This window comes from Bos grunniens, chromosome 5 (genome assembly GCF_055505025.1).
Source record: "Bos grunniens cultivar Pamir isolate PY7600 chromosome 5, Bosgru_T2T1.0, whole genome shotgun sequence".
In the NCBI taxonomy this organism is placed as follows: Eukaryota; Metazoa; Chordata; class Mammalia; order Artiodactyla; family Bovidae; genus Bos; species Bos grunniens.
The window spans coordinates 45,027,501-45,054,154 of NC_141169.1; the positions used below are offsets into that span (position 1 = coordinate 45,027,501).

Genomic DNA, 26,654 nt, shown 5'->3' on the forward strand with positions numbered 1-26,654 from the left:
GATTGGGACTGCAATGGATTTTTTTTCTTTGGTAATGCCGGCTCTTAGTGGATCAGAGGAGGCTGTTATACTGGTGTGGTGATGCTTGGAAAGAACATCTCAGTTTTATGTTCGCGTCGGTCTTATTGTAGTCAGGAAATACTCAGGGTCGTGCACAGGCACTCAGGTGACGAATGTTTCCCCTAGTAGTCTTAGCTTGGGAGGCATTCCAGAAGGTTACTCTGATTCACCCCGGGTGACATCAGAGGCAAGCAAGGTTAAAGGTGAAGAGCTGGATGTCAAGTAGGGATGCTCTCAAGTCTACCCCTGGTACATCCCCACCCCATTTCGGTGGTAGAACTGGGAGGGACGCGGACTGCGCCTGCGTCGGTAAGGGACAGACTAAGTCCGACCAGGAAGGAAAAGCTTTTGGTGTAATATCTGTCTACACCCCCATCTAGAGCAGGGAGGGACGCCTCTGGTAGAAAAATGGCCTTGGTCGCTTTTTTCTCTCTTACAGATGGGAGCTAACAATTCCAGCCTCACTCCTTTGAACTGTATCCTGAAAAACTGGGATAGATTTGATCCCCAGGGCTTAAAGACGACACACCTGGTCTTCCTATGTGATACTGCATGGCCATGGTATCCATTGGAGGACGGAACGGTGGCCAGTTGGAGGGTCTCTTAAGTATAATACTGTTCTACAATTAGACCGGTTCTGTAAGGAACAAGGGAAATGGGTAGAAGTAGCATATGTGTTGCCCTTTTTCTCTCTGTGAAAGATGCCAGACTTATGTCCTAAGGGTATAGATTTGGGCATGAAAACTTCAGCTCCCTCCTGTCCTCTTACTTTGCCCCCGTACCTGGAAATCCAAACTGAGATTCAAACTGCCCACGTGGAGGTCCAAACAACTCCTGTCTCAGTACGACCTCAGACTACTCTGGTTTCAGTAGAAACTCAGACCATTGAAGTAAGCGATGAGATGGAGGACAGGAGACAAAGAGAAGAGGAAAAACAGGTTTCTCCAATCTATCCCTGGGATCATATGCGCAGAGCAGCCAGAGAGACTGAGGAACAGCCACACAAGGTGTTGCCTCTTTATGAAACACCCACCGGGAGAAATAATGAGTCTGTGAGAGTTAATAAGCCTTTTTCTCATCAAGAAATACAAAGAATCAGGGAAGATCTGGGAGACTATTTAGAGGACCCAGAAAAATATATTAGACCTTTTAAAGGTGTTACTCTGTTTTATGACCTCACTTGGAAGGATGTGATGTATATCTTGGGACAAACGGTGACTCCCGAGTCAAAGACTCGAGCTTTGGGAAAACTGTTGCTTATGGAGATGAATGGCTTGGTAATGAATCAGTAGGGAAGAGGGAGAACGAGATAGCGGCCCTCCCCACTGGGTATCAGGGAGTCCCAACTATAGAACCAGACTGGGACTACAACACAGCTAAAGGAAGATTGGATCAGTCATTTTGTTAGATGTATTCTTGAAGGACTTAGGCAGGCGCGTTCTAAGCCTTTAAACTATGGCAAATTGGCAGACATAGAACAGGAGGAGAAGGAAGCTCCTTGTAAATTCCTAGATAGACTGAGAGAAGGCCTTCGCAGATTCACTGAGATAGGTCTGAAAGTGAAGAGGGAAAAGTGAACTTAAGGGATAGATTTCTCACTCAGTCGGCTCCAGATATCCGCCGTAAGCTATTAAAAAGGGGGTATGGACCAAATTAGCCTTTAGATACTCTGTTACAACTGGCTCAGACAGTCTATTATGGTAGGGAATATGAGGAAAAGAAAGAAAGGCAAAAAAAAAAAAAAAAAAGACAAAGGCAGCTTCGCCATGGCTATGAAAAACGTTCTTAAACAGCCTGAGAAAAATGCCCAGAGGGGCCCAGGTGAAAAGGGATGGGCTTGCTATTACTGTGGAAAGGAGGGGCACCTCAAGCGGGATTGCCCTCAGGCATCTAAGCCGCCCCTAGCTCCATGTCCAGTCTGCAAAGGACCACACTGGAAGAGAGACTGCCCCCAGAGGCGTAGGTCTCCGGGGTCGGACTCTCAAGACAATCAGGACTGAAGGTGCCCGGTGGTCCCCACACAAGCTCCCGTCCTAATAACACCTGAGGAACCCCGGGTATTAATAATTGTGGGGGGCCAATTCGTCGCTTTCCTTTGAGATACTGGGGCAACTTATTCTGTGCTTACTGAAGCCCCTGGCCCACTTTCTTCCCGATCCGCTTCCATAATGGGACTGTCTTGACGAGCCAAAAGGTATTATTTCAGTTATTCTTTATCTTGCAACTGGGATTCTGTGCTGTTTTCACACGAGTTTCTGATCGTGCCAGAATCTCCCTCACCTCTTTTGGGAAGGGATATACTGAGCAAGGTCCATGCCTCTGTTTTCATGAATATGGAGCCCTTCCTTTCTCTCCCTTTAGTTGAACAAGATGTAAATCCTACAGTATGGGCTGATGGAAAATCTGTGGGTCGAGCACAAAATGCTATTCCTGTAGTTGTTAAGCTCAAAGACCCACATGTATTTCCACATAAGAAGCAGTATCCACTGAAACCTGAAGTTAAGGAAGGGTTAAAACCCATCATTGAAAATTTAAAGGAGCAGGGACTATTAATTCCCTGTAAGAGTCCTTGCAGCACTCCTATTTTGGGTATAAAGAAATCGAATGGTAAATGGAGACTAGTTCAAGATTTATGAATAATAAATGAGGCTGTAGTTCCTTTACACCCTGTGGTGCCTAATCCTTATACTCTATTGTCTGAAATTCCTGAACGGGCCAAATATTTCTCAGTAATTGATTTAAAGGATGCCTTCTATTCAGTGCCTTTGGCGGAAGAAAGTCAATTTCAATTTGCCTTTGAAGACCCTAAACATCCAGCTTCTCAGTTAACCTGGACAGTTTTGCCCCAGGGATTTTGTGACAGTCCTCACTTATTTGGACAAAGTTTGTCACGGGATCTACAAAACTTTAATAGCTCTGAAGCGGTGGTGTTACGATATGTAGATGATATTTTGCTCTGTGCTGAGACAGAGGAAGCTTGTTCGCGAGCCTCAGAAGATTTCTTAAACTTTCTGGCAGGCTGTGGTTACAAGGCATCAAGAGAAAAGGCTCAGCTTTGTCAACAATCAGTTAGATATCTGGGCCTAATCATATCAGAAGGGACTAGGGCCATAGGCCCTGAGAGAATTAAACCTATACTAAATCACCCCCTACCTATGACTTTAAGACAATTGAGAGGATTTTTGGGAATCACAGGTTACTGTCGCATTTGGATTCCGGGTTACCGGGAACTTGCCCGGCCTTTATATAAACTTATAGCTGAAACTCAGCAGGCCCAAACCGACAAACTGGTTTGGTCTCCAGAAACTCAAAAGGCTTTTAAGGTTCTTCAGACTGCTTTCCTGCAAGCTCCAGCTCTGAGCTTGCCCACAGGGTCAGAATTTAATTTGTTTGTCACTGAAAGAAAAGGTGTGGCATAGGGATTTTTGACACAACCCTGAGGGCCTCACCCGCAACCTATTGCTTATCTAAGCAGAGAATTAGATGTAGTTTCACGTGGGTGGCCCCACTGCCTAAGAGTAATTGGGGCAGCGGCTTTATTAGCACCTGAAGCTTTAAAAATAATTAATGGACGAAACCTGACCTTACTGACTTCTCATGATGTGAGTGGAATCTTAAATTCTAAGGTTAATATTTGGACGACAGACAGTAGGCTTCTTAAATATCAGTCATTGTTGTTAGAAGGACCAGTAACTAAGCTTAAAGTTTGTGGAAATTTAAATCCTGCCACTTTCCTTCCTGAGAAGGAAAATGAAACACCTGATCACGATTGTTCTCAATTCCTAACTTTATGCAGCTTGGGAGGATCTAAAGGATACCCAATTAGGCAATCCTGATATGGAAATATTTACAGATGACAGTTCTTTTGTTAGGGATGGAAAGCGTAAAGCAGGTTACTCCGTGGTGACTGCTGTACAGGTTTTGGAAGCAAAATCTCTTCCCCAGGGAACCAGTGCTCAGTTAGCGGAGCTTGTGGCTCTGACCTGAGCTCCAGAGTTAAGCAAAGGGCAGAGGATGGGCCTGATAATCTATGTGAGTCAACTTCTGCTGACTCCAAAAATCCTGAATCTGCCGTTTGATCCTCAAGACAATGCCTTCCTGTCCTGGGCTCACCCCTAAGGCTGCATTCCACAATCGGTCTAACTGCTGGGTCTGTGGAGCACTCCCCTCTTCATCAGTGGAAGGCTTCCCGAGGTAGACATCTCCACTTCAAGGAAAAGACTTTCTCCAAGTCTGTGAATACCTTCGACAACAATCACATGCGATGCCTCTTCTTCATCTGATGACATCTACCAGCCCTAAAAAGGACTGGTGCAACACGTTGCACTTTAACTATGGACATAATGTGACTTTTAATTCCGATTTTAACTTGTTTTAATGACTATGTTGCCTGCATCTGTAATTGTATAACTGGATTTGTTTCTAGCCGCTTGAAAACTTTTAAGTTACAAATGGTTGCTCAAACTCCTGCTACTGCTATAACTTCCTGCAGCTACTATTTGGGGCCCCTGGATCAGATATCCTCAATATGAGGATTAGGAGAATATGTTGCCTCACCAATTTAGGGACAATGCCCCTTGCCAGCTTGGAAGCAGTTATGGAACAAGAACGAGGCCCTTTTTCCCTAGGCAACATAATTCTCCTAAAAGAAAAGGGGGCAATGAGAGAGTCATTTCCTAGGCCGGTTGATAAGGAGTCTAGGGGTCCCCAAGGAGAGAGGGGTCTGGAATTCTCAAGGCAGAAGAAAGGACAAACTTTTTTTCTTTCTCCACATTCCTTAGGATTATATAGCAATAATGTATCTTGCCTAAGGACAGTCTCTGGATTAAATCTTCAGTTATCTTAAAATGTAAATTATGGGAGTAGGTCTGGTGAGGTCTTTGCAACCTCCAGACATTCTTTGGATTCATTGGAGAGTATATAACTTCATTGTTAACACTAGCAAGCGGGTACTCTTTCTACCCCCTTCTGATGCCTATGTTAGAAGCTTTTTCTATCTTCTTTATACTTTAATAAAACTTTATTACACAAAAGCTCTGAGCGATCAAGCCTCGTCTCTGGCCCCGGATTGAATTCTTCTCCTCCGGGGGCCAAGAATCCCGGTGTCTTCGCGTGATTCAACAACAACCTTTCAAAGACTTCAACCAGTCATTGTGTAAAATGGCCTAAGGTTTTTCTGATACTCTCTGGAGTAGGTTAGGTTATGCACCTTTGGCAGGGATACCACAGATGTGATCCTGTGTTCTTCCCAATGCGTCCTTTCAACTGACATGCAGTTCTGAAATGTTCTACTACTGATGACGTTCCCGTTGACCATTTGATTAAGGTGATGTCTGCAAATCACCTCCACTGTGAAGTATTTGGAAGAGGGGGAGGTACTTTGAGGAAATTTGTTCCACAACAAAGTTTCAATTTTTATATTCACTTATTATATCAGCATGGGCTTCCCCAGTGACTCAGGGATAAAGAATTTGCCTGCCAATGCAGGGGACGCCAGAGACATGGGTTTGATCCCTGGGTCAGGAAGATCCCCTGGAGAAGGAACTGGCTATACGCTCCAGTTTTCTTGCCTGGATAATTCCAAGGATAGAGGAGCCTGGTGGGTTGCAGTCCCTGGGGTTGCAAAGAGCAGGCGTACACACGTTATATCAGTATGGACCCCTGGTTTCCTACTTTACTCCAATTACAATGAATCATAATTCATTGCTATCATTTATTTTGTTGTTCCTATTGTCCCTGATTTGGCCATGAGAGTCTCTGCCAGCTAACTCTGTCATTTTGACTTGTCCCCATCATTCTCTGGGCACCTGTTTGTTTTCTCTCACAGGATGTTCTAAGAGTCAACTTGTTCTTTTCCTCCTTCAGCCTGGAATCAGGTATTTTGCCAAAAGCCCTTATTCCTCACAGAGGACAATGATATTTAAAAAACTAAGCACTGGGCACTAGAGAATCACTGTTCCCAGGTTCCATCTATGGATAGAGATGGAGAATGTATGTATTTACATAATTTTATCTATTTAAACTGAATTCATATAACACCTCTTATTCCACTCTCACACTACAAGGTTAATTTTAGTTATTAAGTAAATTTCCTTTTCTCTGTTGGTAACTCCATAGGATGACAGTGAGAAACCGAGCTCCCACTGTCAGTAATATCTTTAAAAGTATCTGAGCATCTGCAAAGATTTGATCAATTTGCCTATATGTAATCAATCTTTCAACACTGCCATACTGTGGAATAGATGCTTTTCACTCAGTCGTTGATACCCCTCACTGGGGCACCTCTTCTTCCACATCTCTTCACCTTCTCTACTGTGTTACATCTCTAACACATCATGTTTGGCCACTGGCCTTACAGGAAGGTGGGCAGAAACTTTTTACTCCTGTTTACATCCATACTCCAAACACCTATAAGAGTGCCTATAACATGATACATGACCAATAAATATCAGTTGATTGAATCAATCTCTCCAATTATTTAGCATATTCCCCCAAGCTGGGCATTTTGAGAGCTTTCTTACTTTCTCATCCCACATGATTCCAGTACAGCAGCTTCTGAGGCTCCAGGGGTCAGGTCTCAAGTCTATGTGACCAGCCATGGGAGGACAGATTAGTAAAAGCTGGCCCAAGAGGGAAATCAGTGTCTGTTAAAGATTTTGCTTAGCGTTTTTTTTTTTTTTTTAATTGACTTTTAATTCCTTTACAATGCTGTGTTAATTTTTGCTGTGTAACAAAAGTCCAGGGCCAGATGGCTTCTTGGGCAAGTTCTAACAAACATTCAGAGAAGAATTAGCACTCATCCTTCTCAAACTTTTGCCAAAAATTGCAGAGTAAGGAACACTCCCAAGCTCATTCTATGAGGCCACCATTACTCTGATACCAAAACCAGACAAAGATATCACCAAAATATGAAACACCAAGAAATTTTAATTTAAATCACAATTAAAAGACCAATATCACTGATGAGCATGGACACAAAAATCTTCAACAAAATAACTAGCAAACAGAATCCAACAACACATTAAAAGAATCATACCAGGATTGTGGAATCTCAGGGATACAAGGACTCTTCAATGTACACAAATCAATCAATGTGACACACCATACTAACAAATTAAAGATTAAAAACCGTAAGATCATCTCAATAGGTACAGGAAAAGCAGTTGACGAAATTCAACACACGTTTATAATAAAAACTCTCTAGAAAGTAGGCAGAGAGGGAACCTACCTTAACATAATAAAGGACATAAACAACAAACCCACAGCAAACATCATTCTCGATGGTGAAAAACTGAAAGCATATCCTCTAAGATATAGAACAAGACAAGGATGTCTACTCTGGCCATTATTCAACATAGTTTTGGTAGTCCTAGGCACAGCAATCAGAGAAGAAAAAGTAGAAGGAATCCAAATTGGAAAAGAAGTAGTAAAACTGTCACTGTTGGCAGATGACATGATATTATACGAAGAAAATTCTAAAGCTGTCACCAGAAAACTACCATAGCTAATCACTGAATTTGGCAAAGCTGCAGGATACAAAGTGAATGCACAGAAATTTCTTGCATTCCTGTACACTAACAATGAAAAAGCAGAAAATCAAGTTAAGGAAACAACCCCATTTACCATTGCAACAAAAACACACATGAAAAGATGCTCATCACTAATTATTAGGAAAATGCAGATCAAAACTACAATAAGGTATCCCCTCACATGGTCAGAATGGCCAACATCAAAAAAAAAATCTACAAACAATAAATGCTGGAGAGGGTGTGGAGAAAAGGGAAAACCCTTTTGCACTGTTGGTGAGAATGTGGACTGATCAGCCATTATGGAGAGCAATATGGAAGTTCCTTAAAAAACTAAAAATAGAACTACCATATGATCCAGCAATCCATTCCTGGGCACATGCCTTGAGAAAACTGTAATTCTAAGAGACACGCGCACCCCAGTGTTCACTGCAGCACTGTCTACAATAGCCAGGGCATGGAAGCAACCTAAGTGTCCACTGACTGATGAATGGATAAAGAAGATGTGGTACATACATACAATGAAATGTTACTCAGCCATAAAAAGGAACAAAAATAAGTCATTTGTAGATAAGTGGATGGGCCCAGAGTGTGACATATGGAGTAAAGTCAGAAAGAGAAAAACAAATGTACGTGTATGTGGACTCTAGGAAAGTGGCAGATAAATCTGTTTGCAGGACAGGAATGGAGACAGAGACATAGGGAAAGCACTTATGGACATGGCAGTGGGATGTCAGTGAGATGAACTGGGAGATCAGGATTGGTGTATGTGCACTGCCATGTGTAAACCAGATACCTAGTGGTGACCTACTGTACAATGCAGGGAACTCAGCTTAGTCCTCTGTGGTGTTCTAGATGGATGGGATGGGGTGTGAGGAAGGGCCATGAGGGGATAAATATATACATAGAGCTAGTTAACTTTAAAGTACAACAGATACTAACACAACATTCTAAAGTACCTTCATTCCAAGAAAAAAATTTTAATTAAAAACAAACAGATTTAAATTTTAAAAAGCCCCTTTTATTATGGAAAATCTATAGCATATACAAAAGTAGAGACATGTCCCCTTGCCTAGCTTCAAAAATTGAACATATGGTCTATCTTGCTTCATCTATGAGCCCTATTCCCTCTGCCATCTCCCATTCCCCAGATCAGTTCAGTTCAGTTCAGTTGCACAGTCGTGTCCAACTCTGCGACCCCATGAATTGCAGCACGCCAGGCTTCCCTGTCCATCACCACCTCCCAGAGTTTACTCAAACTCACATCCATCGAGTCAGTGATGCCATCCAGCCATCTCATTCTCTGTTGTCCCCAGTCCTACTGCCCCCAATCCTTCCCAGCATTAGAGTCTTTTCCAATGAGTCAACTCTTCACATGAGGTGGCCAAAGTGCTGGAGTTTCAGTTTTAGCATCATTCCTTCCAAAGAACACCCAGGACTGATCTCCTAGAGAATGGACTGGTTGGATCTCCTTGCAGTCCAAGGGACTCTCAAGAGTCTTCTCCAACACCACAGTTCAAAAGCATCAATTCTTCGGTGCTCAGCTTTCTTCACAGTCCAACTCTCACATCCACACATGCCCACTGGAAATACCATAGCCTTGACTAGACGGACCTTTGTTGTCAAAGTAATGTCTCTGCTTTTCAATATGCTATCTAGGTTGGTCATAACTTTCCTTCCAAGGAGTAAGCATCTTTTAATTTCATGGCTGCAGTCACCATCTGCAGTGATTTTGGAGCCCCCCAAAATAAAGTCTGACACTGTTTCCACTCTTTCCCCACCTATTTTCCATGAAGTGATGGGACCAGATGACATGATCTTTGTTTTCTGAATGTTGAGCTTTAAGCCAACTTTTTACTCTCCTCTTTCACTTTCATCAGGAGGGTTTTTAGTTCCTCTTCACCTTCTGCCATAAGGATGGTGTCATCTGCATATCTGAGTTTATTGATATTTCTCCCGGCAATCTTGATTCCAGCTTGTGCCTCATCCAGCCTGGCATTTTGCATGATGTATGCTGCACAGAAATTAAATAAGCAGGCTTACAATATACAGTCTAGATGTGGCTGTACCAATCAACATTGCACAAAGGCTTCCTTTTGTCCACATCCGTGCCAATCTTGTTATTTCTTGTGTTTTTGAAAATAGACTTTCTAACAAATATGAAGTGATATTGCATTGTGTTTTTGATTCACGTTTCCTTGACGATTAGTGATATTGAGCATGTTTGTGTATCTGTTGGCCATCTGCATGTCTTCTTTAGAAAAGTATTTATTTAACTCTTCTGCTCAATTTTAATTGAATTTTATGCTCTTTTTTTTTGGTCACCGAGTTGCATGCGTTTATGTATTTTTGATAAAAACAAAAATATATTTTCAACTGATCAGATATATAATTTGCAAATATTTCCTCCTATTCAGTAAGCTGCCTTTCCATTTTGTTGATGGTTTCCTTTGCTCTGCAGAGGTTTTTTAGTTATTGGTTAGTGGACTTTTTTAATGATGTGCAGGAGCTGTTTAGGTATCAAAAAATAAGTCATGTGGGGTATGAACACACTTTTCTTGGTGTTCAGACATACACTTTTCTGGTATGTCTGTCTATAGACTTTGTTAACAATGCTTTTTTAGTATGTGGAAATTTTTATGTTCCTGTTCCCCTCAACTCCCCCCGCCCCATATCAATTAAAAACATATGCAGAGTAAAGACGCATTGTTAGATGCTGGGTGGGATACTGCAGATACAGCAGAGGTAGCAGACAGATAAGAAGGAAAAATGCATTACAGTGTCATGAGGTAATCAGGGAGATAAGAGACCAGGTAGGATTCATACAAAAGGGCAAATGGTGTGTGTGTACATCAAGGAAGGCTTCTTGGCAGTAGGAAAATCTGAACTCAGTTTTCAAGAATAAGAAAGAAATTGCATGAAGTGGACATAGCAGGCCTTGGAAATAGTATAGAAAGATTTGGGAAACAAGGGCTGCCTGAGTGTAAAAGGTAGTTTTAAATCTAGTCAGGAAGACCTGATTTTAATTCATTTGTCCCAGGATTGCAGTCACTACATATATGGATTTTTGTTGTTTGATTTAGTCACTACACTTTATTTTTGACAAATCAGAAGATTCTAAAGGGTCCCATATATTGGAAGAACTGGGTTAAATAGCAATGAGATCCTAGGGGAAAACATTTAAAAACTTCTTTTAGCCTGTATTAGTTTTCTGCTTCTGTAAATTAAATGCTTATACATACATTATATATGTATGTATATATGTGTATTTTTATAAATATATATAAAATGTTTCAAATTTCCAAATGAAGCTTCAATTTACAGTAAATCAATTCAAAAAAGAATTGTTATTTTTGCAAAGTCAATGTAACTTACAATGTAACTGGACTGTAAGGCTTTTTCAAAAGAGATACAACTCTGTATGTTGGTTAAGAGTCTAGACTCTGTATGGGATTAAATTCTTTCTTTGCTGAGTAACTTGAGGCAAGATATCAAATCTCTCTATGCAAAATGGGGCTAACAGTACCTTCCTCCAAGGGTTGTTAGGATATTCAATAAGTTACGAAATGTAAAAGCACTTATAGTACAGGTAATTGCAGCCCTGAAATTAAAAGACGCTTACTCCTTGGAGGGAAAGTTATGACCAACCTAGATAGCATATTCAAAAGCAGAGATATTACTTTGCCAACAAAAGTCCGTCGAGTCAAGGCTATGGTTTTTCCTTTGGTCATGTACGGATGTGAGAGTTGGACTGTGAAGAAAGCTGAGCGCCGAAGAATTGATGCTTTTGAACTGGGGTGTTGGAGAAGACTCTTGAGAGTCCCTTGGACTGAAAGGAAATCTAACCGGTCCATCCTAAAGGAAACCAGTCCTGAATATTCAATAGAAGGACTGATGCTGAAGCTGAAACTCCAATACTTTGGCCACCTGATTGGAAGAACAGACTCATTTGTGAAGACCGCGATGCTGGGAAAGATTGAAGGCAGGAGGAGAAGGAGAGGACAGAGGATGAGATGGTTGGATGGCATCACTGACTCAATGGACATGAGTTTGAGTAGACTCCTGGAGTTGGTGATGGACAGGGAGGCATGGCGTTCTGCAGTCCATGCGTTCTCAAAGAGTCGGACAACACTGAACGACTGAACTGAACTGAATCCTTTCCAGGGCTAAGTGAGGCAGGATAGGGAGTCTCTTTGCAGGCTGGCCATTACTCTCAGTGTGGAAGTAATTTTTTTCAAGAGACAGAACGGTGCACATGGATATATCCCTTCAGTCTATGAAATACTCTGCAAAGCTCTAAGACTTACAGTTAATATTTGAAAAAACATGGAGTGCCTATTAAAGTAGCAGATTCTCAGGGCTTAATATCAACTTTGGTGGGGGGTATTGAAAACTCTTCTTTTTAAAAGTCAGTACCTCCAGTAGTTCTGCAGGTGGTCCATAAAGAGATAGAGTAATTACCTCTGTTTTGTCTTAAAATACGATCTAACAGATCTTAAACACCATCCTTTCCCAACTATGAGCTTCATAACAACTTATCCCCCAAGAACTACAGTGCCTTTGCTTGGCTCGCCTTGCTTGCAAAACAACAGAAATTTGAAAAGCAAGCCAGGGGTGGAGGGTGGCACGAAGATGACACAGGCATGATACAAGGGACAGGAACACCATTCCCAGCCTCACCCACACCCTGCATGCTAGCTCCCTGTCTTCCTTGAAGCACTTACCCTTCCCAAACACACAAACGCCCGCAGAAAATTTATCTGGAACAAAGGCAATGAGGCTTGGGCTTTTCTGAAGGATGACAGTCAAGTCCCTGGATTTCTAAGCCTGCCGTGTAAATTCTCAGATAAGCATCTTTCATTGTTGCTGCTGTTATGGTCACTAAGTCATGTCTGCCTCTTTCATGACCCCATGAACTGTAGCCCACCAGGCTCCTCTGTCTGTGGGATTTCCCACTCAAGAACACTGGAGTGGGCTGCCATTTCCTTCTCCAGGCTATCTTCCTGACCCAGGGATCGAACCTGCATCTCCTGCATTGGCAGGCTAATTCCTTACCACTGAGCCAAAAGAGAAGCCTCCATTTTTTTATTAAGCCTCCATCATCTAATGACATGCTCTGTTTTACCTATAAGTCATGGACTTGGAACATTTTCCTTGAGAGATCACACATGCAAGAAAAAGATTTGAATTTAAGCTATTGCCTCTCTGCCCATAATTCAAGGATTCTAACTTGTGGCAAGACACCTCAGGTGCTGCTCCAGAATGACTAGAACTTAAATTTTCTCACTTGAAAATCAGAACGTTCTCTCAAGCAGAACTTGAAAGAAAAGGAACTGCACAGGGTTTAATTAATCTCCTGTGTTCACACAGGGTGGCTAAAGCGAGGGGAGGGTGCACACACCAGGCAACATGTAGACCTGTGGCTGCTGAAGACAGAGGAGCATTCATGGTAAGCCTTGGTGCTTAGAAAGATCAAAACCGACTCTCCTGGATAAGGAACTCTCTGCCAGACACAAAGCTAAAACCCAACTTCTTATGAAGTTTACAGAATCCTGATGTTTTCTGTGTGCAAACTTTTAAAAATCGAATTCTCACCTTTCTCAGAAAGTCAAAGAGGAGATTTCAGAGTTCAACAGCACCAAGTGAGTAACAAGTAACTTTGGAAACTATCACTAAGATCAGAGGGTTTGTCTTCTGCTCGGTCAAACTCACCTTGTAGAATTAAAGAGAAAGATCTGCCAAAAAACAAACCAAAATGACACCCAAACCTGAAAAACCCTCAAAAACTCCCAATCCAATAAAAACCAAAAAAAAAAAAAAAAAAAAAACCCCTCTGCAGATAGAATTAATACATTTGCCCTAACAGTTATTTATCCTACCCATCCCTTTCCAGCACCATCTCCACCACCTCCTGTCCCTGTTTGTCTCCCCATCTTTATACAAAGCTATTTTCTTAACAAAGCACCTAATTAAGCAAGTAGTGATTCACACCAGGCAAATGTATACTTTCAAGAATTTGCATACTTAGTTTCCTGTGTTTCTTTGGAGAGGCTCATTCTTGATGAGGAAGTAAAACTCCAGCCTTTGCAAGTATTTGGTGGCTCCTGGGAACTGTGACTTCTCCCTGAAGCCATTTTTCTGGTGGAGCCAGGGAATTACCCTAGTATCAATGAGCACAATGAGCACAAGGTTTGATTATCTGCCCTGTCAGCTTCTTGCATGCAAGAGAACCTATAAATGAAAACACAGGTAGGCCTCTCCTTCTATGTACCTTAGTATGACCCCTTAAATGGAATGCTAAGTGAACAGCAACAACAAAAGGATGATACAGCACTCTGTCATCAAGTCTGTCCTTCCATTTCCCACAGATCCCAACTCTACTAACTGGCCTGCTTTCAGATCAGCTTCCTGATAGAGGCGCTCTGATGGGCCTTTAATAGGTATTTTTCTGAAGTGTTGGGTAGAGCTTACAGGAAAAGCAGGTGGACAGGCAGGGGGCCTTTTTACTCGCTCCCAGAAGGGCTATGGGCAAACTGCTGGACTTCAGTGAATTTCTGTTTCTTCATCGGTAAAATGCCAATGTTGACAATACCTTTTTCAAGGGAAGTTAAGTGAGTTAATACATACTAAGCTTTTTAGAATAATGCCTGGGACATGGCAAGCACTGTCTGAATTTGCTGTTACAGTACAGAAGGTCCCCACCTTCAGGATGGCTTATGGCTTTTCAACTTTATAACGGTGTGAAAGTGGTATGCATTCAGTAGAAAATATAAAATGTGATCTTTTCCCAGGCTAGTGATATTTTTTGTTTATAAGGGTAAACAACCAATATACTTACAACCATTCTGTACCCAGACAACCATTCTGTCTTTCACTTTCTGAAGTGTATTCAATATATTACATGAGATATTCAACACTTTATTTTAAAATAGGCTTTGTGTCAGATGATTTTGCTCGACTCTAGGCTAATATATCTGTCCCGGAAAAGTTTAAGGTATGCTGGGCAGCACTATGATGTTTGGTAGGTTAGGTGTATAGTATACATTTTTTGACTTACTATAGGTCTAACTTACAATAGGATTATCAGAATGTAACCTCACCATAAATCAAGGAAGACCTGTAAATAGATTCCCCCTTTTTTCAATAACCCAGAACCCCTGATTAAGATCACCTGATAGAGTCCCAGAACACTGAAAATTTTCAGAACTAATTTTGCATCATAAGAATATTCATTTAAACAATTATCAACTGGTAGCAAACTGCTAAGGCAAGAAGCTAACACCTTTTAAGGGATTTAAAATTCCAAAGCATTTCCACTACACCTGAGATGAACTTACAAAAGAATAGTTTTATAAGAGTAGTTATATTCTGTTTGTGTTATCCCTGAATTCAGATGTTGACATCCTAAAGCCCCAAAGATGGTATATTAGGAGGTGGGGCCTTTGAGCGGTTCTCAGGTGATGAGATTATGAATGGGATTAGTGTGCTCATGAGACAGACCCCACAGAGACCCTTCCGCCTTGTGAAGAGCAGCAAGAAAACCCTGGTGATGAACCAGGAAGAGGACTTGCAGAAGAATCCAAAGTGCTGGTGCCTTGATCTTGCACTTCCCAGCCCCCAGAGCTGTGAGAAATAAACTTCTATGGTTTACAAGCAAGATTTGGGAGAATGGCATTGAAATATGTATAATATCATGTATGAAACGAGTTGCCAGTCCAGGTTCGATGCACGATACTGGACGCTTGGGGCTGGTGCACTGGGACGACCCAGAGGGATAGTATGGGGAGGGAGGAGGGAGGAGGGTTCAGGATGGGGAACACATGTATATCTGTGGCAGATTCATTTCGATATTTGGCAAAACTAATACAATATTGTAAAGTTTAAAAATAAAATAAAATTTAAAAAAAAAACAGAAAAAAATAAAAATAAAGTAAAAGTAGAAGAGTTATTTCTTATAACTATTATAAAAGAATAGCTGGATCTAAACAGTGTTTCTTGCAAGATGGAACAAGTTAAGTATACCCATTCTTAATATTGGCTGAATACTGGCTGAAGCATTTTACCAATATTTGTGGAAAAAATTTTTACTTGTCTTTAATAGATAATCTTATGGAGGCTGTGGACAAAATCTGAAGAAACAGAGCTTACAGAAATATCAAATAGCAATTTGTTTTTTTAAAAAAATCTGTCTCTCATTTTTTTTTTTTTTCCCAGTTCCATGTTTGCTTTAGCCAACATTTCTCTTTTTGGAGGCTTACATTTCAAAGACATGGTAAGGTCAATATTTCCAAGGGACTAAGAAAGAATTTCGAAAAGGAACTCAGAGGCATGTTTGCCTATTACCAGAAATCTAGGATTATTACCATAATGTTTTCCTTTATTTCATGGTTGGATAAGATAGTTCAGTAATTATTTTTTCTGTAGTACCTGCCACAAATACGGGAAGATCTGGACCTGGTGGGGTCAGCTTACAGAGGAGGGGACAGTCTATCAAGCCTTTCTATGCATTTTCTTGACCTTCGTCAAAACTATTTCCTCACTATCAGTATTTCCGTAAGTTTCACACCAACTTGAGTGCCATCTGCAGTTCTTGACATTTGGTTCTCTGATTTTCCCCTCCTAAACATGTTAAGGAAGTGTTTTGTATATATACAGCCAAGGTATTCTGTATATACTTCTCTTTTTTGTTTTCGTCTTCATTTCTCTTTCTTTCTTTCTTTAATCTGATCTTCCTATAGGTACCAAGAGGACATTTGTTTAAGGTTAAGTGAAGTCGCTCAGTCGGTCCGACTCTTTGCGACCCCATAGCCCGCCAGGTTCCTCCATTCATGGAATTTTCCAGGCAGGAATACTGGAGTCGGTTGCCATTTCCTTCTCCAGGGGATTTTCCAGACCCGGGGATCGAACCCGGGTCTTCCCCAATACAGGCAGACGCTTTATCGTCTGAGCCGCCAGGGAATAGAGCTCTCTTAAAAATCCTTTTCTCAGGCTCCCGTAGAGATTCAGTGGTAAAGAATCCACCTTCCAAGGCAGAAGACATGGGTTTGATCCCTGATCCGGGAAGATCCCGTATGCTCCAGAGCAACTAAGCCTGTGCACCACGACGACTGAGCCTATGTTCTGGAGCCTCGGACCTGCGATACTGAGCCCATGAATCCCAACTACTGAAGCCCATGTTGAAGCCCATGTGCCCTAGAGCCTGTGGTCCAAAACGGGAGAAGCCACCACAGTGAGAATGAGAAGCCCACACACTGGAGAGTAGCACTTTCTCTGCACGACTAGAAAAAAGCTCGCGCAGCCATGAAGACCCAGGACAGCCAGAAATAAAATAAATTAAAAAAAAAATCCTTTTAGAGACCCCCTAGTGGTAAAGTAGTTAAGAACCCTGCCAATGCAGGGGACATGGGTTTGATCTCTGATCTGGGAAGATTCCACATGCCGTGGGGCAACTAAGCCCATGTGCCACAACTACTGAGCCCACGCTCTGCAACTATGGAACCTGGGAACCTTGATGGAGCCCATGCGCAGTAACAAGAGAAGCCCCTGCAACGAATTCACCCACTACAATTAGAGATAGCCCCCGCTAGCAGCACCTGGAGAAAGCCTGCGTACAGCAAGGAAGACCCAGAGCAGCCATACATAAATAAGTGAATAAACAAATAAAATGTAAAAAATCTTTTAGGTGTACAAGTCCACATCTTCAATGTATCTATTTCAGTTCTGACTCCAACCAGTGAGTATTTTTACAGCTTAACACCAATATTAGGGTTTACCCATGGACACCAGTGGTGTTCTCTAAGAAATGTAGCCTTCTCAAGATGCAGAGCCTCTGCAGAGAAAGTCTAAGAAAGCAAAGACCTTCCTCATCTCAGGTGACAAACCTCTATCTCCCACAAAGTGAGATGTTTTAAATCACTGACCTCCTAACCTGGGTTACCACAAAAATGATAATGCTGTGTGAATTTTCCCCTCAAAACCAGGCAACGAAGGTAGAGACCAAAAAGGCCCCTTATGAATTTGGACATTTTAAGACACACTTCCCTGTGAGCCAGCATGTTTGGACAGAGAATGCTGCCTGTCACTTCATGTCTTAGGCTTCTAGCTGGCTGCGGGTGCAAGTGTGACAGAAACTGTACCCCATAAGGGGAAGAAACTGGAGGGCACATTCTCGCTGGTTATAAAGCCAAGCTCTCAATACATAAAACAAAACAAATGGAGCGTCTCTTAGTTTTTCATCCTTATGATAAAGGAAAACATGACTCTATCTGAGAGGCCAAGAATAAGTCACCATAGGTGTTGATTACCAAAATCAAATTCACAAGCTCACGATTCAATATCCATTTTCACAAATGTTTTTCTCCTGCCACTGTGAATTTGGAAAGGGACAAAGAGAAATCTTTATCCTTCTCTCTTGACTATGCTCTATAGACAGAGATTTGCGAGACTGACATGGTAAAACCTCTTACCTTCTGCTGGTCTGTTGTCGGTTATCCCATATCTCAACTGCAGTCTCCAGGGAGAGTGGAGTGTCCCAGCCTTTCGCTGTCCCATCCTCATCATTAGAAACTGTACAAGAGGAAACATGTGTTTCCTTTTACCCTTTTCAGCTTTTCCCCATGGCTCTGTAACCAAAGACAAATTAACAAGAGAAAAGGAAACAAAACATATACATCTCATGTATACTTGTAAGAAATGCAGGGATGAGTAACTCAAGGAGGAAGCCAGAATTTGGACTTACAGATTATCTTAACCAAAGAACAATGTATTTTTAAGTGAGCAACAAGACAGAGGAACAGAGTACTAGGCTTGCAAGAGTGGCAAATTGTGGGACAGTAAATACATTAGAGAATACTGGAAGATAATCGCTAGTCAGCAAAGGCTCTTTTGCAGAGTCCTCAGGTGCTGTCTTGGGGCTGATAAGTGTCTAGTGTTTCAAATGATTAATTTCTGCACACATTTATGTTTTACTTTCAGGAAAATAGAGGGAGGAAGAGGACTTTTCTTGAATCTGCTTCTTCTCAACTGCCTTCAGCTCAAAACAATCCTTGTCCGAAGAGGAAGATTTTGGGTGGCATAATTCTGCTATTCTTTTGTAGGTTTTACTATACTGTTTTCTTGCTTTACAATGACTCTTTATGTTCTAACATGAGAAAGTGAAGTAAGACATTGTCAGAAAGGACTTAGCAATGTTCACATGAGGCTTACTTATAACAGTAAAATATTGATTTACAAAGTAACTACTGAGAAACAACCAAAAGAGTCAGCATAGGAATCTGTGATCAACGTGGTGCTTTGCTATCCACCTATCAGAACAACAGTGTGTCACATTCTTTGTGGAAAGTGTACATAAAATACTTCTAAGTGAAAACGATGAAGACAGCATAATGAAAGCACATAAAAAACTTAGTGCAAATGAATATTAATCAAAGATGGGAGCATATTTTCCATTGTGTAATATGTTCATTCAGGGTTTTTTTCTTTCTAGTTGCTCACATTCATAATCAAATAGGAGGAAGTTCCTCTTTGGGCAATAGAGCTAATGCCAGTTCTTTCTGAGCAATGTCTTCAAGCAATATCATTTCATGATTTTCTTGCAATTAACTCTTAGGACATCAAAACTTTTAGCGTAAGTGAAGCAATAAACATTCCCTGCTTTCCATGTGTCTCCAAGGGTGGAGCTCCCAAACTGGTCAGAAAAGACGGAAGGGAAAAGATGTTAAATAGCAAGTCCAGCTCACCTGGTCAACTTGGACATTTGGCTTCTGTCAACATGAAGGCTCTCCTTATTCTGGGGCTTCTGCTCCTTTCTGTTGCTGTCCAGGGCAAGACATTTGAGAGGTGTGAGCTTGCCAGAACTCTGAAGAAACTTGGATTGGCTGGCTACAAGGGAGTCAGCCTGGCAAACTGTAAGTTAACTATTCTTCATCCTTCCAAATAGTCAGCCAGCTGTGGAACAGATACTAACTGAGGAAGAAGAATAAGAAAGGGACTTTGAATGAATGGTTTTTTTTTTTTTTCCTTGAAGGGTTTGTACATTTACAATGGGTGAAACACATCAGCTCAGAATCAGATGTACCTAGGGAAGGATGGAGGCATGGGAGGGTCAAATTCTATACCATTCTAAGCATGCCAGGTCTTGCTGTACTCCTCTAGTGCCACTAAACTTGCCAGCTGGCACTTGTAGGGTGACTACAAGATATATTTCAGCCCTCAGCCATTTCCAGCTTGCAATTTGGGTTCTGCAAGCAAGAGTAAGGCAGTATTTTTGTCATTTTTAATCCCCCTACCATGATGCTGGGTTTTTAACAGCCAAGCTTTTTAAAAAAATTACATTGAACTCTAGAACGGGAACTGTAGGAAGCTATTTCTCCTCAATCAATATCTGGATAAGGAACCCTGAAATGTAGCATGAAATAGCATTCTATTATTCTGACTCTAGTTCATTAATTATTTGTCATTTTCTTCCACAGAATTCAATATGTGCCCTAGGGAAAAGTTCCTTTGTATTTCAGTCCATAACTGTCCATGTCAACATTGTATTTTTCAGAGTGAATTCAGACATTTCTGCTCCATAACTATTTTTTAATACATGAGCAAATGGCTAGATGGATGGATGGATGACACAGTCTTTCCTATCCTATGATTCTTATTGTTTGGATTCTAATTTGATATCCAAATTCACCTTTAGGTATCATAAGAAATTTTCTTTCTCCTAGTAAATCCTTATTTTTCCCAGTGCAAATATTTTTACATTAGCATATGCATCTGCTGCTCGTGACCAAACCCATTTAAGCACTCTGTTGATTTTCTATTCTAGGCTCAATCTTACCTGGGGGATGGGAGCAATGGAAGACACAGCTATTTCAATATTTTTTACAACGTGTTATCTTGTTTCATTAGTATTAGCAAATGATTTGCTAACAAAAGAATTCTCCTAAGGGCCCCTAACACCAAATGTTAAATTATCTACAAGTAAAATATATGTTTATGCTTCTAAAATAAGTCATTAGTAAAATAGAATTATGTTATGAAATAAAAGTCATATGATATTGCTGTTTATTACTAAAAATACATTTTTTTTTTTCAGGGATGTGTTTGGCCAAAGGAGAAAGCAATTATAACACACAAGCTAAAAACTATAATCCTGGAAGCAAAAGCACTGATTATGGGATATTTCAGATCAACAGCAAATGGTGGTGTAATGATGGCAAAACCCCAAAAGCAGTTAACGGCTGTGGTGTATCCTGCAGTGGTAAGACAAGATACTGTTGAGTGATGGCACAGGTCCCATTTGGTGGTACCTATAAGAAGAGAGATTTAATACAAATGAAAAGGTCTTGAAGAGTTCATGAGGGACCAGAAACACTCCATCTTAACTTCTAGAAACTGTTTTTATCACCTACCTCATAATTCCTTAAGTAAGAAATTAAAAAGCTGGTATCATAGAAGGTTGCTGTTTACTAACATACAAGAGTTGGAATGATCTATCACTGTATTGTAACTGGACATGTTGATGCTTTGTAAAGGACAATGCCATTCCTACTAATTTACCTGGTTTGGAGAGGTTTAGGGATAATTTGGCTGTGTGGTCTTTTTAAAAATTTTGTCATATGTACTTTTTTATGTACATATTATACAGTAGGGGTTTTTGGCTGAATGATTTTAAAGTAAATTAGAAACATTTCACATTTCATTCCTAAATTCTTTAGTTTGCATATCTCAAACATACACTTCCTATTTAAACACTGTCATTCTAACAAGTTAATATATGGATTTGTTTTTAATTGGGGTGAAACACATACTCTATTGAGTTCCTTTTAAAACTGAGATAACATATGCAATATTGAGGGCTTCCGAGGTGGGGCTGGTAGTAAGGACCCTCCTGACATTGCAAGAGATGTGAGATACAGGTTCAATCTCCGGGTTGGGAAGATCCTCTGAAGGAGAGTATGGCAACCCACTCCAGTATTCTTGCCTGGAAAATCAACATGAACAGAGGAGCCTGGGGGGCTATAGTCCATGGGGTCGCAAAGAGTCACACATGCACGTGTGCTCACGCAATATTTATTGCATAAAATATTGGAGAAGTATGCAAATTTGATATTGTTTAATTTTTAATATTAAAATTCCTAATAAAGAAGATTCATGTCTGGACATATCTTTTATATACAGCTAGTTTAGTTTAAAAATTATTTGTATTATACAATAATCTGTGGTCATTGAATAAAAGTTCTACCACGCAGAGACTTATGACCACGGTAACTTGTGGTCTCCACATCTTCTTTCAGAATACACATCACTCACGTACATGAATGTAAAGCTATATAATCCACATTTGTAACCACATACAAACATGTAAGCAATATGCTTCAACAAAAATGAAATTGTACTATATTTACTACTTTACAATTTGCTCGTTATTGCACAATATCATTTTTCTCAACAAATATCAATGTTATTACTTTTTCTGGATGAATAGAATTTCACTAAATATTCTAACATTTATTAATCCAACTCTTGTATTGATATGTACATCTTGGATACATCACTTATTACTTTTCTTGTTTTGGAATGAATTTTCACTAGTAGAACTGCTGAGCAAAAAACTGCTAGACTGGTTTCTGCTTGTTTGTTTTTGTTTTGTTTTCAAAGTGTCCAGTGAAAAGAGAACCTTCTGTCATATTAGTTAATAGTTTCAGAGGCCAAATGACATTGGCAAACAAAAAACAGAATGTTTTATTTCATGCCAAATGGGATAGAATGGAGAGAGAGAGTTTTCTCCCAGTATTCACAGATATAGGGACTCTTAAAAAAATAATTGTATTTGTTCTTTCCTCAGCCTAAGAAAATAAAGCTGGCTGCACTTAAAATTTACATGAATTTCTGTGAACATTGTCCTCATTTCTCACCACCTCTTTTTCAGCTTTGCTGAAAGATGACATCACTCAAGCTGTAGCATGTGCAAAGAAGATTGTCAGTCAGCAAGGCATTACAGCATGGTATGTTATTTCTTTGTTTTTGTTTTCCATACAGTGTTGTTAAGATGTAATTGACACACAGTACTTCATAAATTTAAGGTGTACAGCATAATGACTTAGTACATCATGAAATGATTATCACAGTAAGTTTAGTGAACATGCATGATCTCAATGGATACAAATTTAAAGAAACACAATGCAATACTGTTAAGCAATTATCCTTCATTTAAAAATAAATTAAAAAATTAAAGAAACAGAAGAAAAAATTTTGTGATGAAAAATCTTGTGATTTACTCTCTAATCTATGTTCATATGTGAGACACAGCAGTGTTAATTCTATTCATCATGTTGTACATCACATTTCGAGTGTTTACTTGTCTTATAATTCGAGGTTTGTAGTACTTTCCAAAATGGCAACCCACTCCAGTGTTCTTGCCTGGAGAATCCCAGGGACAGGGGAGCCTGGTGGGCTGCCGTCTATGGGGTCACACAGAGTCGGACAGGACTGGAGCGACTTAGCAGCAGCAGCAGCAGCAGTACTTTCCAATGCTTTCATCCAATTCCCCACCCCTCACCCCACCCACAATACCCACAATTGGTAACCACAAATCTGATTTCTTTTTCTGAGTTTGTTTGTGTTTCAAGTATAATGGCCCTTCAACACTATGTAAGTTCCCTTCACAGAGCAAGGTATAGGGTAAGCGTTAAAGGACAGAACTGGGGTCTTCCCTATGGCTAAGATTCTATGCTTTCAATGTAGGAGGAGGGGGTCTTGTACCTGGTTGTGGAACTAAGACACCACAGGCCATGTGGTGTGGCCAAAGAAAGGTGTGTGTGAGAGGGTAGGGAGTGGTTTTATCTTACTGTTATGAAAAAAGTGTGGGAAGATTCTCTAAGACCAAGGGAATTGAAAATGGAAAATCTAAATATTAAGATTTACGCTAAACAGTGTATTACATAGAAACAATCTACTTTCACCTCAATTTATTCTAAGGACTTCTAGAATTTTTAAGTTTTTCCACACTCTACCAATTCCTTGTCATATCTTAAAATTATTTTTGAAAGTAAGTAAATATGGAATACGCTTTGCAGTTGTGTTGTGGACTACACAAGACTCAACATTTGTGTTCAGCATTCTGTGAAGACTTGGGGAGATGTGACGGCCTTGGTATACATGTCTCCAGTTAATAAATAAGCAATACTTGGATCTGTCTGTATCTTGTATTTCATGGACTGATTAACTATTTTGTTCTTACAAAGGATTTGAAGTATGTATAACACAATGAAGATATGTTTTAATCTTATTATCATTTCTTTTACCTTTTTCTACAGGGTGGCATGGACAAACAAGTGTCGAAACCGAGACCTCACGAGTTATGTTAAGGGTTGCGGAGTGTAACTGTGGAGTTTTCGTCTTCAGCTCATTTTGTCTCTTTTTCATATTAAGGAAATAATCGTTGAGTAAAAGGTTATACTACCACTCTTTCAAACAAATAATATTTTTACCGAAGCAGCATATGGTCTTCCTTCTAAGAGGCTGACGTTTACCTCACGTGTTTATTGTTTGATATTGGGCCTACAACATTTTTCAGCTTGCTAACAGAACTAATGCTGGTGAATATTTGTCTAAAATCTCCAGTATCAAATGTATCTCTGGTACATTTAGTTCTTAATCAAAGAGATAACCCAGACTTAATCTTGAATGATATAAGTACTCCCCAATATTCAACAAAATAGAACAAAAGAATATCTCTAAGCAAATTGATCTTAGGCAAAGCCCCACCTGAGTAGGCATGTGAACTTTCATCTGTTCAGTCAAAAAGAGCAGAACGTCAAATGCCTAAAAATGAAAACAGCCCAATCAAGAATTTTGTTTTCATAAGTGTGACCTTTGGTTTAAATGTTTTAGTAGAAATGTTGCATTTAAACAGCTTTAAAAATAAACTCACAGTTTATACATCAACCTATTTTAGCCTTTGTAAAGAACTCATTTAGGCATCCTGCTGATGCTGAAGGAATACGAAGAAGGATTAGATGAGCTGTTGATTTTCCTTAGTTTTATTAGCTTAAGTTCATGAATTATGATTAAATTCAGAGGGAGATGAGTTTGCAAGCATTGAATTAATTGCTATTCAATAGATGTGAAATTATGCATGTTGTAAAAGAAAAACATTTTCATTAAAAGCTTTGCAATTCATACTTTGTCTTCCTTTGTTTAGAGCCATTTAATGTCTCTGAAGAAATATGTATGTATTGGGAAATAATGATCTGACACTTAGTATTTCCTACATTCTCACCTGTATTGAAACAGGTGGATATTGCTAGAGAAATCCATAAGCCTGCTGATATCTCACTTAATGTTTTAAATGTTTAATCTTTTTTGGCTGTGCCATACAGCTTCAGGGACCTTAGTTCCCCAAGAGGGCTTGACTTCTTACTCTAAACAGTGAAAGCACGGAATCCTAACCACGGAACCACCAAGGACTTCCCCTCACTTAAAAATTCATCAATACAAATCTCAAATGGGCCCTCAAGTCTACCTGGTCATCATAGTCACTTCTCTGAAATCCTTCTGTGTTGGTGTCCTCACTCTCCACAATGAGTGTCACTATTTACTTCCCTCTTTTCAAAGTCCCAGCACACACACCAACCCCTGGCCTTCCATACTCTGCTCTGAGCAGATGACCTTACAGTCCGCCTTACAGTCTTAAGTCCTCTGTCAGATGATATTACACTGACAGAACAGAAGCAACCTCATACAAAATCCTCCCTTCCTGGCCAGCATAGCAGAGCTAACATCTTTCCCTGGGCCCGCCCTCCCTTCTTTCCCCTTTATCACTGGGATGAAGGGCTTCTGCTCCTCAAATGGCAGTCTCCAAATGCAGTCTTCATCACAGCCCTCTCACTACTCCAGTTTAGGCTGAGGGTTTCCTGCATCCCGAGTTTCTCCCTCTGCTGGATCATCCCCAGCACTGCACGAGCTGCCCTGGGAACGTTTCACCTGACAAAGAACTCTCCATAGGCTCTACACAACCCTCTAACTGCTGCGGCCAGTGCAGCACGTAGGGATCAAAAGTGGTCGACGCACAGTTCGGGAAAAAATAAACCAGAGTCAAAATTAAAGTTTTAAAGATGGGACCAGATAACCCAAGACCTCTTAGATCAAGAGCCCTGTTCTTCAGAGCCACATCACTTTTATTTAGTGTCTTGGCAACAGAAAGCATCTGTTGTGCGACGATGAAGTCAGCCTCCTGTGTCCCTGGTCATGTCTCCCATTTTATTGATTACTTTAAACTATCTTTGTTATTTTCTTTTACAAGGGGCTTCGTCTAGCTGGAGGGCATAGACCTGCATATGGAAAACATCTTGGGAAAACATCTTGGTGTGTGCACAAGCAGCGATCTGAACCTGAGCTGACCTGGCATTCCAAGATCCACACTACATTTTTCCTCAGCTTACCAGGGCATGATGACCCCAACTAATCAACCTGATGTACTTTTGTTTGGGTTATGCTGTATTGCTATATTTTGCTTTCATTCTTTTCCCATGGTGATGTTCTCATGGCTTAGCCAGAGCAACATGTGGCTGACTATTAACCCCTGCAACCACCTACAACATTTTCGACCCCCGTTCATAACACTTCTGGGATGAGATATCTATATTTACCCACTCCACATCCTCACCTCCCTTTCTCTTTTCATCTCTTCTGAATTTGACTGCTGTCCTCGCTCAGCTGAAAACGCCTCCAACATGACTCCTCCCAGGATGCCTTGGGGCCAGTTCTAGTGATCACCTGATTTCTGTTCATGCTATTTGATGTCTCGGCAGCATTTGACAGAGTGAACCACTTGCTACTTCTGAAAACTTTTTCTTCCTCAGCTTCTCCTGCTTTATATTCTGCCTCATTGATGGTTTCTTCTCAGCCCTTCTTGGCTGGCTGTTTCTCTGCTGATTGATTTTTAAATGTTGGAGTGTCCCAGGGCTGAAGCCTATAACCATATTAGACATGTTTTATCTATTCATATATTTGTCTCTTTCAAAATAGAGTGTTTCCTACTTTTTGAAGTGCTTCCCTGATAGTTCAGTTGGT

The 26,654-nt window shown here is 40.5% G+C and overlaps 1 protein-coding gene and 2 long non-coding RNA genes across 10 annotated transcripts in view; 2 read left to right on the forward strand and 1 right to left on the reverse strand.

The window, feature by feature from the left end:
• The window catches only part of LOC147371844 (uncharacterized), a 31,478-nt gene extending 29,581 nt beyond the window's left edge, over positions 1–1,897 (forward strand). The window contains exon 2 of the long non-coding RNA XR_015163799.1: positions 500–1,897. This is a non-coding gene — a long non-coding RNA (uncharacterized LOC147371844). The remainder of the gene's footprint in view (positions 1–499) is intronic.
• The window catches only part of LOC147371842 (uncharacterized), a 135,957-nt gene that overhangs the window by 88,451 nt on the left and 20,852 nt on the right, over positions 1–26,654 (reverse strand). For 6 of the 8 annotated variants that reach the window (XR_015163793.1, XR_015163790.1, XR_015163794.1 and 3 more), the window contains exons 3-4: positions 19,325–19,550; positions 18,053–18,208 (exon numbers count right to left, since the gene is read on the reverse strand). This is a non-coding gene — a long non-coding RNA (uncharacterized LOC147371842). Of the gene's footprint in view, positions 1–8,585; positions 9,601–18,052; positions 18,209–19,324; positions 19,551–26,654 lie in introns of those variants that run through there. The other 2 variants (XR_015163797.1, XR_015163792.1) reach the window with 2 other exon arrangements.
• Positions 18,566–24,761, forward strand: LOC147371846 (lysozyme C, tracheal isozyme). Its single transcript, XM_086400034.1, has 5 exons — positions 18,566–18,678; positions 19,258–19,492; positions 20,674–20,838; positions 22,510–22,585; positions 23,897–24,761. The coding sequence occupies exons 2-5, from the start codon at positions 19,300–19,302 to the stop codon at positions 23,961–23,963; spliced, it is 501 nt and encodes a 166-aa protein (XP_086256160.1). The 5' UTR covers positions 18,566–18,678; positions 19,258–19,299; the 3' UTR covers positions 23,964–24,761.

Coding starts and splice junctions, on each gene's coding strand:
- LOC147371846 (XM_086400034.1), top strand. CDS start 19,300: ATGTTAAATAGCAAGTCCAGCTCACCTGGTCAACTTGGACATTTGGCT. Junction 19,493..20,673: donor GGGAGTCAGCCTGGCAAACT/GTAAGTTAACTA, acceptor TTTTTTTTTCAG/GGATGTGTTTGGCCAAAGGA. Junction 20,839..22,509: donor CTGTGGTGTATCCTGCAGTG/GTAAGACAAGAT, acceptor CCTCTTTTTCAG/CTTTGCTGAAAGATGACATC.